General features: G+C 43.4%; 2 protein-coding genes across 3 annotated transcripts in view; both read left to right on the top strand.

The window, feature by feature from the left end:
- The window catches only part of LOC105433660 (solute carrier family 35 member F5), a 152600-nt gene that overhangs the window by 57595 nt on the left and 79752 nt on the right, over positions 1-15253 (top strand). The window lies entirely within an intron of this gene.
- On the top strand, positions 5638-15118 carry LOC148938269 (uncharacterized). The gene is made up of 7 exons (XM_089076579.1): positions 5638-6064; positions 6503-6844; positions 7074-7799; positions 7919-7980; positions 8939-9256; positions 12548-12744; positions 14821-15118. The coding sequence occupies exons 1-7, from the start codon at positions 5638-5640 to the stop codon at positions 15116-15118; spliced, it is 2370 nt and encodes a 789-aa protein (XP_088932705.1).

The raw sequence follows: 15253 nt of genomic DNA, 5'->3' as shown, positions 1-15253 counted from the left end.
TTATTCAACAGTTCACCTGATACATATCCTTATTTCAAGGATAAATTTTGTTGATGTCCTTATATGGATATCTTTTCCTTACATGAATACATTCTCCATCAAAAATCATTTCGAAAATATAATTATAGTTTGTGGTTACGATTCTTAATTCTCAAGATATAAACAAAATTAAGGGTATATGAAAGCACACACACATGTATACATATATACATACATTATACATTTCCTTATAAGATATAGTTTTCTTTATGAAATTATATAAACAACCCGGATAGAAACATATTTTATCTCAGAAAAGAAATTTTACGATTTAAATTTCGTTTAATAAAATTTATAAATAAATAAATTATTATATTAACAAATAATTATTATGAAAGATTTGGACAACACATAGGAAATCCTGCAACTTACCTCATTACACATACCTACCTAACTCGCACCGTTTAGAAGATATTTAAACAATTATAAACTTCCTTACATACACTTACTTCAAAAACTCAAATCAGTTCAGCAGGCAAATCTCCGTATATAAACCAGTTCAACTTGTAGAAACCTTCATCCTAGACTTATATTTATAATTGTTACTTCCCTTTTTTCATTAACACTAATCCTATGGCTATGACAAAAATCTTGAATATTAATATGCATGGAAAACTACCCTAACAATTCAACCAATCACAATCAGAGCCATTTTGTATCTAAAAACATTTAATAAATAATGTATTACAAATGTAAAAAGAGTTATACTGATATATTTTAGATATACTAATTATATGATGTAATCATTATTATTATAAAAATTGTAAAGTATATCTAAAACGATATTGCGATAAAAGTTTAAATTCAAGCAAACTATATGAAAGGAATTATTATAACGAAGTATAACTCTTTGAAAACAAAATAGGTCGACCGAATAGTCATAAGTATGACTCATGATCAGTTTGAAAGCAAAAATAAGCCAACGTTAAATGTCAAGGCCGCCATAATATTTAGTCACAGGTGTGACTCATGGTCAGTTTATAAGCGAAAGTAGGCCAACGTTAAATGTCAAGGGCGCCATAATATTTTAATACCACGAGTCATCGCTGACTCATAGCAAATGTAGACTAAGTCGACCAATAGAAAACTATGTCAAGGACAACTAGAAGGTCTTAAATGCGTGAATCATAGCTGACTCATAATGAAAGGCTTTATTCAGACCTGTAGAATCATAACATTGGAATTTAGGTCACCCCTACTTCCATGTTTTGGCAAAATATAAAAACCTCAAGCGACGATACCTTGGGGCCTCTTTTTCGCGCAGGCATTCACGCATTCATTCATTCGTACCCACTCGCGATTCACATCCACGGACACTTACATTTTGTTCGCATTCTTGTACGCGCACGTACATTTTTGCACTTGTACTTCCACTCGCATTCGCTAAATATATATATATATATATATATCATTTATAACAGTGAATAAATTCCAATTCAAATACCACAAGTGTGATATATTATTCCTTATTCCCAAAAATCGAAAACTCTTTCCTGAAAATAAAAGTCATTTCGACATTCCTGTTACCTATTTCCTTCGCAGTATCTAATCCTGAGGTTTTACCCTCTTAACCGCATGGAAAAGAATCTCACAAATAACGTGTGAGTGTAGCTGTCGAGGATCTGTTGACTTCGGCCCCGTCCGATCTACCAGGACCTCCCAGGACGTCACAGTAGCGGTCTGCCGTGATTGTTTCACCCGGTTGTAACAACTCATAATACAACACACCTTTCCAATCCCACCAAATACAGAGCAAAACGTGGATATTGGGCTTTGGCGTCGATGTCGAAGGTTGCCCAGGATCAAGCCATAATTTTCTACGTTTAGGGTTAAAGAATCCACTTTTCATTGCCTATAATGATTTTATGCAGAAAATCTTTTTTCTGGAACTTTGAAAGCAAAGTGAGTGCAGTGTCACGCCGACGATTTTTGTTGTCTTCGGACAATTCATGCGGAAACCCATCTGCCTTCCTTCCGAACCTTTCCCATCGTATGTAAACGTATGAAAATGGTTTGCTGCGTAACGCCAAGCTGTTCTGCAAGCTCCTTTTCAGTTTGCGCAGAGTTTATATCCAGCAGTGCTTGCAATTCGTCCGTTTCAATCTTTTGAGGGCGTCCAGCACGCGGTTCATTTTCATGACTGAAATTTCCTTGGCGAAATTTTTGATACCATCTTTTACATGTATGACTTACAGCGTTCTCTCCACATGCAGCACAAATCATTGCAGTGGCTTCAGCAGTATTTTTCTTCAAATGAAACGCGAAGTGGATGGAAAATCGAATATGCTCTTTTGTTATTGCCATCGTGAACACTACTGATCTTTTAGGTTATGTGCATCAAACGCCAAACCATATGGCATTTTAGAAGGCCAAATGTCAACGCTTTAAAACCAAAAGGCGGGGGCAAAAGGGCGGGAAGATATATAAAATTTAAATTGTTATTTCGGTTGTATGAAATCTAAAGCTCAAAACTTTTTTGTACACCTAATATATTATTTTATCAGGAATGTAAAAAAAGGAAAGAGATATTTATAGCATGTTGCGGTTAGACGCATATCCTGTGTCTAGGCGTTTTCCGCGAGGTTTAGCGCGTCCTGTTTTCGCGGCGACGGGAAGATACGTGTTCTGGTTATGTAGAATGCCGCGCATTCTGTTATCTGTCAGGATGTCGTGGTTGTCGCGATTTGGCGCGTCTTCGATGTTACCTCGGAGTATATATCTAATCGCGAGAGGCAGTTTTTTCATTGTTAAGAACGTGGGACATGGAAGAAGTCGCGCCTAATAGCGGTTCGTCTTCGAGCGAGAGCGATGATTCGTTTTTTACGCGTGTTCGATCGTAACGCGACGCATCGCGATCTCGACGACGACGAGTTGGTTATCGAGAGTGATAATAGTTTAGAGTGTCACGAGGCTATCGTGCCTAGCAACGACGAGAAGTGGATCGCGGTGTCACGTCTGTCGCGTCAGAATAAACGAATAAATTAATAATTTTATGCCCTATGGTAAAAATGTTACTCTTTTCAAATTTATAGAGATAACTTTTGTATAGCACGGAACAAGGAATAGACGTGATACGTCCCTAGGCCACCGCGAGCCCCACCAGGGCAACTCTCTGGCCTCCCACGCGAGCGCCGCACTCCCACCGCCAGCGCTTCCCACATTGGGCGCGCACTCCACCATAGCGTCGCCGCAGTTTCGAGCCGCCGAATCGAAGCACATCAGTGCACGGCCGACTGCGTTCAGTTCATCCCGCGAATACGACTGGAGAGGACCTCCAGTCCGTGAACTCCCTCTTCCAATTCAATTTCTAGTGTTAAGAGAAATCAATTCCAATTCTAGTAGTAGGAAATAACTTCAAACTAATTCCAATTCTAGTGCTAAGAGAATAATTTCGAATCAATTCCAATTCTAAGTGTTAACTCAAATCAATTCCAATTCTAGTGTTAAGAAATAAATTCGAATCAATTCAATTTTATTAACATCATTCAATTTAAACTTAACTGTAAAAGCGTTTACAATTTAATCAATCTCTGTATTAATCTTGTATCTGAATATTCTACAATATATATATATATATAAGTGAAAAGTGATCAGTGTTAAATAATTAATAAATCCAAACCCTTCCACCCCTCCTAGCGAAACGTACAATCGACAGAGTTCGCGAGGTAGAGTGACCACGCGAAATTCAATCAAACGCAAGCGTCCAGGGAGGCCGTGCTTGGTCTCTTGGTTAGCAGGTTGTGCGTCCACCCGCACTACCCCCAAGAGAGGTATCGCTTCTCACGCACTTTTAAACCGTCAAATTACGAAATATCTGATAACCTGTCCCGCCTCTTGGCTAGCAAGTTGTGCGTCCACCCGCACTACTCTCCACAGAGGGTTACAGATTGTCATCGCGTTAGAAAGTTCAATTTAATACTCGTAACTTGTAAGGGAAGTAGTATTTTCCCTTCATGGTCACTCCCGATGCCTAAGAATCGTAAAAACCGTGCCGGACGTCAGCGTGCAATTCGCCGCGCCTTATACGAAATTAAATCCGCGCTCACCGGTGATTTGAGTGAACTGCTCGGGTGTGAAGAAACCTACCAGCCGGAATACGAAGCGTATTTCGAGAACAGCCTGTGGGCTCCAAGTCCTCCGAATCCAGCAACGCCGCATCCTAGTGTGCATCCCGAGACCCGCCAGGCCGACAACGAGAATCGGAAGCCCGAATCCAGGAACCGGGCCAACGAAAGGTAAGTGAATTTTCATTTCTTGTTCGTGAAACGCGTTATGTGCAGAGGACGATCGGAAAGCTCGCGTCAGGAAAGAACACATCCAGCCGCCGTCTTTAACGACCAAATAAGTATCTCTCGGTGTGTAGTCGAATTCGGTTATGGTCTTGTCGGTATAGCTACCGATACAAATTCCGCCAGTCTTATATGCCTAGAGTGTAAATCCCAGTATAATTTCGATCAACAATTCACCGCTAACTTAAGACATTATATTAACGTTGGGACTACTCGAGAAGAAAGGCTTTGCAATTCTTGCGGCACTGGATTGGCTATTTGGCGCGAGGTAACCGACTGCGATCCCTGCTCCGAGGCATTCGTGGCATTTCTGGAATATTTACGCGAAGAAAGTACTTCTTTTTACGATTTACCGAATCCTACCGTCATTGACGTAGACGCAGAGATAGGACCGCATGATATCGTCTTTTCCAGGAGACTATCGACTTTTCTATACGGATTATACAACCGCAATTTATATCAGTAATCCGGTCAAGTTATTTTGCAAAAAAACCAACACGCAGCCCAGTGCGAGCAGACTCGCTCCACGCGTAGCACGTCTCGCCTGCAACGTAACAGCGGTGAGAGAGGACGTTCGCTGGAACGTGACTACGTATCACCTGTGACGAGAAATCGGTACGGAGAGCCCGCGAAAGAAACTGTGGATTGAAACGCTGCTCGTTCTGAGCGACAGAGCGGTGATCTACGAGAGAATAACGAGAGAAAGAAAATTTCGAGACATCAAATTTGTCGTTCCTACGGACGGTTGGGATAACACCGTGTGGGAGTTGCGATATGGAGAAGAGTCGCGATCTTCTCGAGCGCGTGGCGGGAGTTGAAGGAGTGTGCGCCTATCGTGTTTGGAAACGGGATTGTATCGAATGTCTCGAGATCTTGAGAGATAGATGTGAGAATAGAGTCGATTCTATGATTATCGGAACGATAAATTCTCTGGTCTCTTAAGTAGCGCAGAAGGGTGCAAGACTCGCTTTGAGTCAACGTTTCGTTACTTGGGTTACTTGGGTGCAGAGTACGACGGTTCGAAGAAATTCGAATGGGTGGATATCGAAATGGCCTTCGCAAATCGCGTACGAACGGGTGCGATGATAAACATCGAGTACGTCGAACCCTGACGGTTTCTTGAGGACGCGAGGGACATGATGCTCGAGCGAGTGCGAATCGATCTCGATATGCACGCGTGTTTGAAGGTCAACACCGTGTTTCACGGGAAGTTCGTCGCGAATAATAAAAGCGCTGTTAAGAGCATTTGCACGAGGAAAGTCAGCTATTCGGTATGTCCGATCTATGAGAATGATACGACGGAGACGTTATGAATGTTGTTCTGGCGTCGCTGGAGGAATTTCAGGAACGCAACAGCGGTTGGGCATTACTTCGGATATTAAATTTGATGATCAATGTGAACAAGTGTAATCCTATCAATTTGATGATCAATGTGAACAAGTATAATCTTATGCACATTGGATGTTGGATGTCACTTCCTCCGAAGATAAGATATAAGAGAGCCGTGATTAATGTACGTTCACACGACAACGCGTGCTTCGCGTGGGCGGTGATGGCCGCTCTATATTCCGTTGATCTACATCCGGACAGACCTTCATCGTATCCTCACTATTCGTTGGTGCTGAATTTCGATGGTGTCGACTTTCCTATGACACTACGAAATATCACTAGGTTCGAACGTCTTAACGATTTGTCTATCAACGTATTTGCCATTCGAGAGAAAAGGGAGAGGAACGGTATCATGATCGTTCCCTTGTCGCTCACGGAGAACAAGAAGTTTACGCATAAATTTGTTCTATCTGTCGAACGAGCGGCGCGGCGATAACGCGTCGGTCACTTCGTATGGATAAAGCACCTGTCTCGACTGTTAACGTCGCAAATAAATAAGCATAAGGAGAAAAAAATACATATGCGATCGGTAAGCGTAAGAGAAAGACTATGCTCGTTGCGAGATAAATTTTGTATTAATTATAAATTATTTATAAATTGTTTTTTCAAATGTCTGCATTACTTTTATTCGAACGAGAAATTGGTCGCGCATAGCGTCGAATGCGGAAGAGCGACTGCGCCATTATTCTTCCGAGCGAGGACGACAAGTGGCTCTCCTTTTGCAATCACGACAGGAAGAAGAGACTACGATTCGTCGATGTATACCGATCTGGAGTGCGTTTTAGAAAAGGGAGATCGACGGTTCGCTGGGAATCTTGACGATAGACTCGCCTATCAACACCACAAGGCGTCCAGCGTGGTATATTATTTGCGTAGCACGTACAACGGAATCGTATCCGCGTATAGATCTCGTCGAGGCGACGACTGCGTCTCGTGGTTCGTCGAGGAGCTGCGCGCTCTCGCGTATCGCATGAGGAAAGTTCTGTGCACGAGCGTACCAATGTCGGAGCCGTGCTCACCCCGGACGAGCGGAGTGCTTTTCAAAAGGCGACAAATTGTCACGTGTGAGGAAGGATCTTTGGGCCGTACGATATTCGCGTGCGCGATCACTGTCATCTTACCAGACGGTACAGAGGACCCGCGCACGCGAGCTGCAATTTGAACTATCAGAACGCGTTCGTTATTCCCGTTTTTTTCACAATTTATCCGATTATAAGGCGCATTTCATTATCAAGGATGTAGCGAACGCTTTCGAGGGTAGAGTCGATGTTACCGTTGAGAATTACATTACGTTTTCGAAAATCAACGATTCGGCGTACGGAAAATGAAAAAATTATGTTAAGTTACGTTTCGTAGATTCATTTAAGTTTCTCAATACCAGTTTAGAAAAAGTAGCCTCGTATCTAGATCGGGAAATATTGAGGATCGCGCGATTCAAATTCTCCGATCTCGTCGCGGAGGATTTTGAGTTGCTCACGCGCAAGGGCGTATTTCCGTACGAATACGTCGACAGCGTTGATAAACTATTAGAGACCGAGTTATCGCCGATCGAAGCCTTTCACAATTCTTTAACTGGCGAAACTGTGAGCGCTAACGATTACGAGCACGCGCGAAAGGTATGGGAGCGTTTTCGCGTGAGGACTCTCGGTGAGTACAGCGATTTATATTTGAAAACGGATGTGCTTTTCTTGGCGGATGTTTTTGAAAATTTTCGGGATACCTGTATGGAAAGTTACGGTTTGGATCCAGCGCATTATTTCATATTACCAGGATATATGTGGGACGCTATGTTGAAATACATGAACGTTCGATTCGATCTGCTTACTGATATCGGTATGGTGTTGTTCGTAGAGCGCGGTATACGCAGCGGTCTGAGTCAATGCTCGAACAGGTATGCGCGAGCTAACAATCAATACGAATCGTCATACGATTCGTCTCGACCGTCATCGTATCTCATGTACTACGACGTGAATAACCTTTACGGCTGGGCCATGTGCGAACCCTTACCATATGCGGAATTTCGGTGGATCGAGGACATCGAGAATCTCGATGTTATGTCCGTGTCACCTGATTTCGATATCGGTTGTGACGCGGTCACCTCGCTCGACGCTCGGATCGGCTCGTCGGTGTCCGGGTTCGAGAGGAAGGGAGACTCAAGCTTACGAGAACACAGATTGAAGCGAAAAAAATAGTTTATTTAGAGAAAGATAGATACAGAGTGCAGGGCCAGGAGATGTTGCAGTGTAGTTGGCAGCAGCAGGAGGTGAGATGCAAAGCGGAAACGCAAAGCGGTTGACGCAAAACGCTAGACAGGTGCGGCGTGCGATCGATGACGGCTTAGTTACTACGGCGCGGTTACAGCTAAAGATCTTAGAATTACCGGCTTATAACTAACGGACTTAATCTCTATCGCATGCACTTACAAGCTAATGTCAGACGAGATGGCTAGATATTGCGGGCAGGGCTGAGTGCCATGTCGAGCCCTGCCTTCGCAACGGAAACCGGCGAAACCCGGTGGAGCTGAGCGAAACCTTAGCCCGAGGAGTGGTGACAGGAGTCGGCAAAACCCGACAGAGCTAAGCGAAACCTTAGCCCAAGGAGTGGTGACAGGAGTCGACGAAACCCGACAGAGCTGAGTGAAACCTCAGCCCGAAGGTAAAGAAAGCCGGTGAAACCCGGCAGAGCCAAGCGAACCTTGGCCCCGAGAAGTAGTAGATACTGATCAGGTCGATATCAGGAGTCGGATCGCAGGATCTGGTCTCGATGTCTCGGCCGGCCGAGTTTATATACCCGGCCGGCATTCCCCACTGCACGCCGTCGATCCGGTCGGTATCGCGTGGGGCAGCGTGAGCGAGACGGCGCGTGCGGCCTACAGGCAAGCGAGTGCGATAGCGCGATCGGTGTGCGTGCAAACAGGATAGGTAGCGCAGGATAATAAGCCAAGCGTATATCTATTTATATATATATATATATGTATATATTTTGTACACGTAACAGTCCTGCTGTTACACGATTATATTCTAGAGGTCGATCTCAAGTATCCACGATATCTTCACGACGACCACGCGGATCTTCCGTTCTGCCCGACGCGCAAGAGACTGCCGGGAAATTGAAACAAAAAGCTACTCGCCACACTCTACGAAAGTCGCGTTATGTGACGCACTATCACAATCTTCAGCAGTGCGTGCGACACGTTCGGACACGGTTTACGCGTGACAAAGATCTATCGCGCGTTGCGGTTCGCGCAATCTCCTTGGCTGCGCGCGTACATCGAGCTCAATACGGAATGGAGAATTCGCGCGAGCAACGAGTTCGAGAGGAATCAGTATAAGCTGATGAACAACGCGGTTTTTGGCAAGATAATGGAGAATGTGCGCGATCACGTAGACATGAGGCTTGTGACGCGTTGGGATGGAAGATACGGCGCGGAGTCGCTGATCGCGAAACCGAATTTCTACAGCAGGAGCGCCTTCGACGAGAATCTCATGGCTGTTGAGTTACGCAAACTTGAAGTTAAGTTAACAAACCGATCTATGTCGGTATGTGTATTTTAGAGATATCTAAGACGCGTTTGTACGATTTTCATTACGATTATATTGTTGCGGCCGTGCGGTATTCCGTTCGGCGCTAAAAGATAATCAATATCAATCGATAAGAGTTTGAACAGAGGATCGGCCCTTGGCAACGCGTCGTTCTCCGACTGTTTTACAGATTTCACGGCCAGATTCCGCGGTGGCCGGACGCGTTTCTGTACCGTTAGTTTAATAAAGAGCGAGTCTTTCCTAAAACAGTGTTCTTCCTTTCCGAAAGCGCTCCGCCGAGTATCGCGATCACGGGAAGTAACACCGCGAACGCGACAATTTTGAGGGCTCGTCCGGGATCGAATTTTTCGATTCGTGTGTGTGTGTGTGTGTGTGTGTGTGTGTGTGTGAGATAATGGCGGAGCGACAAACAGAAGAGACGGGGACTGGACAGGAAGAGGCGAAAAGTCAGAGAGTGATCTCTGCGAGAAAAAAGGCCTGTACTCGAGCGGAAGGGCCGGAGGCGTCTCCGAACTTGGAGGAGATTCTTCGCTTAACGCTGGAGGAGCTTCGCTCTTTGAGGGAGGAGCGCGCTCGTCGAGAGACGGAAACATTTTCAATGCCCGGTCCGCAGGAAGAGATTTCGCAACGTCCGATATCAGGCCAGTCATTTCCTTTTTCAAATTTTAATTCCGACTTGAAACTAAAGCCCGATATTTACGACGGTAGTGTTCCGTTGTGCGAATATCTTACGCAGTTTAATTTAATTGCGCGGGCGAATAATTTGGGAAACGCGGAAAAGGCTGTTGTATTAGTGTCATGTCTCCGAGGAAAAGCGCATGCGATTTTGGAAGGGGGCACGGATTTTGAGAACTCTCAATTTGAAAATTTGGTCGCGCGTTTAGAGCTACGTTTTGGAGAAAATTTATCCTCGCAAAATTATTATTATCAATTTACGAATCGAAAACAGAAATTCGGAGAAGATTTAGCTGCATTAGGCTCGGATATCGAGCGTTTATCTCGATTAGCTTATCCTGAATGTTCTCCTGGAGTTCGTGACAAAATTGCTTGTTCTCAATTTGTAGTTGCATTGTCTGATGTGAATGTTAAACAGACATTGCAGCTAGAGGGGTTAACGTCTTTGAGGGCCGCTGTAGAAAGAGCTTTGGCTATTAAAATTATTAGGGAGAATTGTTTAAAAGAGCGGAGAAATTTTAATTTTAAGGAGGTTAAAGATTGCTCGAATTATAAGAGTAATCCTGATTTAAACGGGTTCAAAGTAGAATCTCGTGGAACGAGGGGATTAAATTTTAAGAAAAAGAAGAATTTTAAAATTCAAGAGAAAAAGGAATGTTGGCAATGCGGAAAACAAGGGCACTTTCGTTCCGAGTGTCCATCACTTTCTGTTTCACAGCAGAGAAAATAGGTTTTGTCGAACTTACAGGGGTGGGCTCGACAAATGGAAGAAATGCCCCAGGTGTTTGTAGGCGTTTTGAGAGAGGGTGTGAAAAATCAGGAAATTTTGTTTTCCAAGGCTCTCTTAATGGGAAAAATTGTTTTTTTAAATTGGATACGGGCTCCGATGTGACCTTGGTGAGTAGTAAATTTATAGGGAGAAAAGGGAAGCGTTTTTCAGCTAAGGAAGAAAATTTGAGATATCCTACGGGGGAAAGAGATCCCGATCAGTTTTAAAATATTTGCTAAGATAAAGTTAGGGAGATTTGATTTAGAGTTACCGATTTTCGTTGCCGATATTGGAGAGGATTGTATTTTGGGCGCGGATTTCTTTTCACGAATAGGGATGCAAACTGTTATAGAATCTTTTTTCCGTGGAGGTCATAGGGAAGATTTTTGTCGTCGGATTAAGCAAGAGGACGAAGCTGTGCCCGCGGAGTTGGAAGAATTCTTTAATAATAATTCCCGAGAGTTGGAGGAAGATCAGAGAATAGTTTTCGCTACATTGTTGCGAGAATTTCGTGACGTGTTTTCGGAGTAAGCTGTTGCAGGAAAGTGTGAAGTTCTTCAACATAAAATTGAATTAATGGATTCTTGTCCTATCAAACAGGCTCCTAGGAGAATTCCAATTCATATGCGTTCAGAAGTTGAAAAAATTATGGAAGACATGAAAGAACAAAGGGTAATTGAAGAATCTTCAAGCCCTTGGGTTTCTCCAGCAGTTTTGGTAAAGAAGAAAGATGGATCTCTTAGATTTTGCATTGATTTTCGGAAATTGAATGCGGTTACGAAAAAAGATTCTTATCCGCTACCAAGGGTTGACGATCTTTTTGATCAGTTATCGGGAAATGCCTGGTTTTCTACTCTGGATTTGAAGAGTGGTTATTGGCAACTGAAAATTCGTCCCGAAGATAGGGAAAAGACTGCTTTTTCTGTAGGGAATGGACTTTGGCAATTTGTCGCAATGCCTTTTGGTCTGTGTAATGCCCCGGCTACCTTTGAACGTCTTATGGAACGGGTGCTTCGGGATTTATTTTCGAAAATTTACCTGGTTTATTTAGATGATGTGATAGTATTTGGCAAAACCTTTGAGAAAATGAAAGAGAATTTAAGAGAGGTTCTTCTGAGATTTCGTGCTGCGAAACTTAGTGTTAACCCAAAGAAATGTGATTTATTTAGGAGACAAGTAAAATATTTGGGTCATGTTGTTTCTTCTGCCGGGATCGCTACGGATCCTGAGAAGACTGAAGCGGTCACTGAGTGGCCAGTTCCTCAGAATAAGAAACAGGTCCGAAGTTTTCTTGGATTTTGCTCTTATTATCGGAAATTTGTTAAGGGATTTTCTTCAATTGCGAAGCCTCTGTTTAAGTTAACTGAGAATTTGACTAAATTTGAATGGACTGAGCAATGTCAAGAAGCATTTTTAAGGTTAAAACAGGCATTAACGTCTGCACCTCTTCTTTCCTTTCCGAAGGGGGGAGGAAAGATGATTTTGTACGGATGCTTCAGGTTTTGGAATAGGGGCGGTACTTTCACAAGTTCAGGACGGCTATGAGAGGGTCATTGCTTATTATAGTCGGGTTTTGAACAAACCTGAGCGGAATTATTGCACAACAAGAAGAGAGTTATTAGCTTTGGTAGATTCGATGAAACATTTTCATCATTATTTGTACGGAAAGAGTTTCTCTATTCGAACTGATCATGCTTCTTTGAGATGGTTGATGTCCTTCAAAGACTTGGAGGGACAATTGGCTCGCTGGATGGAAAGGTTACAACAATACGATTTTGATGTTGCTCATCGAAAGGGGATTATACACGATAATGCCGATGGTCTTTCGAGACGCCCTTGTGTAGAAGAAAAATGTAGATTCTAAAGTGGAAGTTCAGAGAGGGCTTTTAGAGGATAAAGTAGTTGCTCGTATTGTTTTGCGTGAGGATTCTTCTGAGGATTGGCGAAGGGCTCAAATAGAGGATCAGGAACTGGCAATGTTTTTACTTGCCAAAGAAAATGATTTGCGACCTTCTTGGGAGGAAGTTTCTTCGAAAGGATTGTCAGCCAAGATCTATTGGCATCAATGGCATGCCTTGGAAGTCCAAAATGGGATTTTGCATAAGAGATGGGAGGCTCCTAATTTGAAAAACAGTTTTCTTCAGTTGATGGTCCCGCGAAGCAAAGTGAAGCAGATTTTAGAAGAAGCTCATGATACTCCTTCTGGAGGACATTTCGGGATCAATAAAACGCTGGAAAAGATCCGGAAACGTTTTTATTGGGCAACCTGTAAGAAGGATGTTGAGGAATGGTGCAGAACCTGTAAAATTTGTATTGCGAAGAGGAGAGCTGCAGATAAGGAGAAATCTCCTTTGCAAATCTTTAATTCGGGAGCTCCTTTTGAGAGGATTCAGATGGATTTTAGGCCCGTTACCTGTTTCTTCTTCAGGCAACAAGTATCTCCTAGTTGTTGTTGATTGTTTTACTAAATGGGTAGAAGCTTTTCCTTTGAAAAATATGAGAGCTACTACGGTAGCAGAAATTTTTGTTAATCAGGTTGTTTCTAGATATGGGGTCCCGTTGGAACTTCATACTGATCAGGGAAGGAATTTTGAATCACAGCTCTTTCAAGAATTGATGAGAATTTTGGAAATTAGGAAAACGAGGACAACCGCTCTTCATCCTCAGTCTGATAGTCAAGTTGAAAGACAACATCAGACGATTTTACAGTATTTGTCAAAGTTTATTGAAGAGAATCAAAAGGATTGGGATCGTTGGATTCCCATGTTTCTTCTTGCCTATAGGACCTCTAAACATGAGGCTACAGGCGTAACTCCTTCAGAATTATTTTGCGGAAGAGATCTTACCTTGCCGATGGATTTGCTAAGAGGTACTCCTCCCAGTTATGGTTTTTCCGAGTCAGCGGAGGAGTACGTTCGAAATTTGCGGCAGAAGCTGGATGAAATTCATCAGAGAGTAAGAGAGAGATTAGAATCAAGATCTTTGAAGATCAAGTACCGCTATGATCGAATGGCTAGACATCCCGTTTTTGAGGAAGGACAGAAGGTTTGATTATTTAATCCTCATCGTAAGAAGGGTAGGTCTCCCAAACTACAGAACGATTGGGAGGGGCCTTTTGAGATAATTAAGAAAATTAGTGATGTAGTTTTCTGTATTTCTCGTTCAAGTGGTCGGAAAAGCAAGTTGTGCATGCCGACAGGTTAGCTCCGTTTAGAGAAAGGGAAGAATTTTAAGTAGAGGTTTTCGGGGCCCGGTTTCCCAATTTCGACATTACTTTTATTTCTTGTTAATTGTTTTGAGTTACTGTGTTCTGTTTTATTTTTCTTTAAGCTTCCTTCCGTCGTGAGAAGCGTCGTGGGGAGATCCTCGAGCCTGAGCACCAAGCAAGATCTTCAAGCTCGTGCTTCAAACTGAAAAGAAGTCTGCCTCGCCCCCGGTTTTCCGAGTCGTGGTTTTTCCGGGGGACGATGGGCGAATGCCGAGGCAGGGGCTTAGTGTGTCTTTTAGAAAGACGTAAGGGTCCACGACGATTACCCCCACTTTGCCCGAAAAAAATAGAAGAGAGAAGTGCGCAAAGCTCAAGACGAAGAGTCAAGAGTAAAATGCGCGAGAATTTCAAGAACAAGATTCTTCTGAAGAGTACAGAAGACTGGGATTGGAAGTAGCGGCGCCCGGTAACCTGAGGCAGTAGCCCAGGGTAGGGCAGGAAGTCGCCAGGAGCCCAGAAGTCTTTTCCAAGAGGAAGTTCTTGAAAGAAGAAGAATTGTCGGGATGACAATTTTATGAAGAGGGGGCAGTGTTGCGGCCGTGCGGTATTCCGTTCGGCGCTGCTAAAAGATAATCAATATCAATCGATAAGAGTTTGAATAGAGGATCGGCCCTTAGCAACGCGTCGTTCTCCGACTGTTTTACAGATTTCACGGCCAGATTCCGCGGTGGCCGGACGCGTTTCTGTACCGTTGGTTTAATAAAGAGCGAGTCTTTCCTAAAACAGTGTTCTTCCTTTCTGAAAGCGCTCCGCCGAGTATCGCGATCACGGGAAGTAACGCCGCGAACGCGACAATATGATGCCGCTTTATCGCTCTAAATGCAAAATCATATACACGGACTCCGATAGCTTGATATATTTTCTGGAATGCTGGAACGTTTACGAGAATATGAAGCGAGATATCGCAAAATTCGACACTAGCGATTACCCCGACGACAACGCGTACGATATACCGCGCGTGAATAAAAAGGTTCTCGGTTTGATGAAGGACGAGAATAACGGAGCGATCATGACGGAGTTCATAGGACTCAGGGCGATGATGTACGCTCTAAAAGTTCTGGGAAAGAGCGATACGAAGAGAATAAAAGGCATCAAGAAGCGTGCGTACGCTCGATGCTGCACGAGGTTTACACCGTGTCCGAACTAAAGCTAGCTTTGAGTGCTCACGACGACAAGCGATACTTAATACCCGATTCCACCGATACCGTGGGGTCATTATAAAATACCGTTATTAGATATTAATGTAGTATAAAACTTTTACCAATGTAGAATAAATAATCGT

Source organism: Pogonomyrmex barbatus, unplaced genomic scaffold (assembly GCF_055798465.1).
Source record: "Pogonomyrmex barbatus isolate J1 unplaced genomic scaffold, ASM5579846v1 scaffold1, whole genome shotgun sequence".
NCBI lineage: Eukaryota > Metazoa > Arthropoda > Insecta > Hymenoptera > Formicidae > Pogonomyrmex > Pogonomyrmex barbatus.
The sequence above is the reverse complement of the archived record's forward strand: the minus strand, read 5'-3'. Positions and strand labels throughout refer to the sequence as shown.

Excerpts from the sequence above, each read along its gene's own strand:
- LOC148938269 (XM_089076579.1), top strand. The coding sequence starts at position 5,638 with ATGAATGTTGTTCTGGCGTCGCTGGAGGAATTTCAGGAACGCAACAGC. Across the intron at positions 6,845-7,073 it reads CACTGTCATCTTACCAGACG|ATTCATTTAAGTTTCTCAAT; the intron begins GTACAGAGGACC and ends TACGTTTCGTAG. Across the intron at positions 7,800-7,918 it reads GTCACCTGATTTCGATATCG|AGAAAGATAGATACAGAGTG; the intron begins GTTGTGACGCGG and ends TAGTTTATTTAG.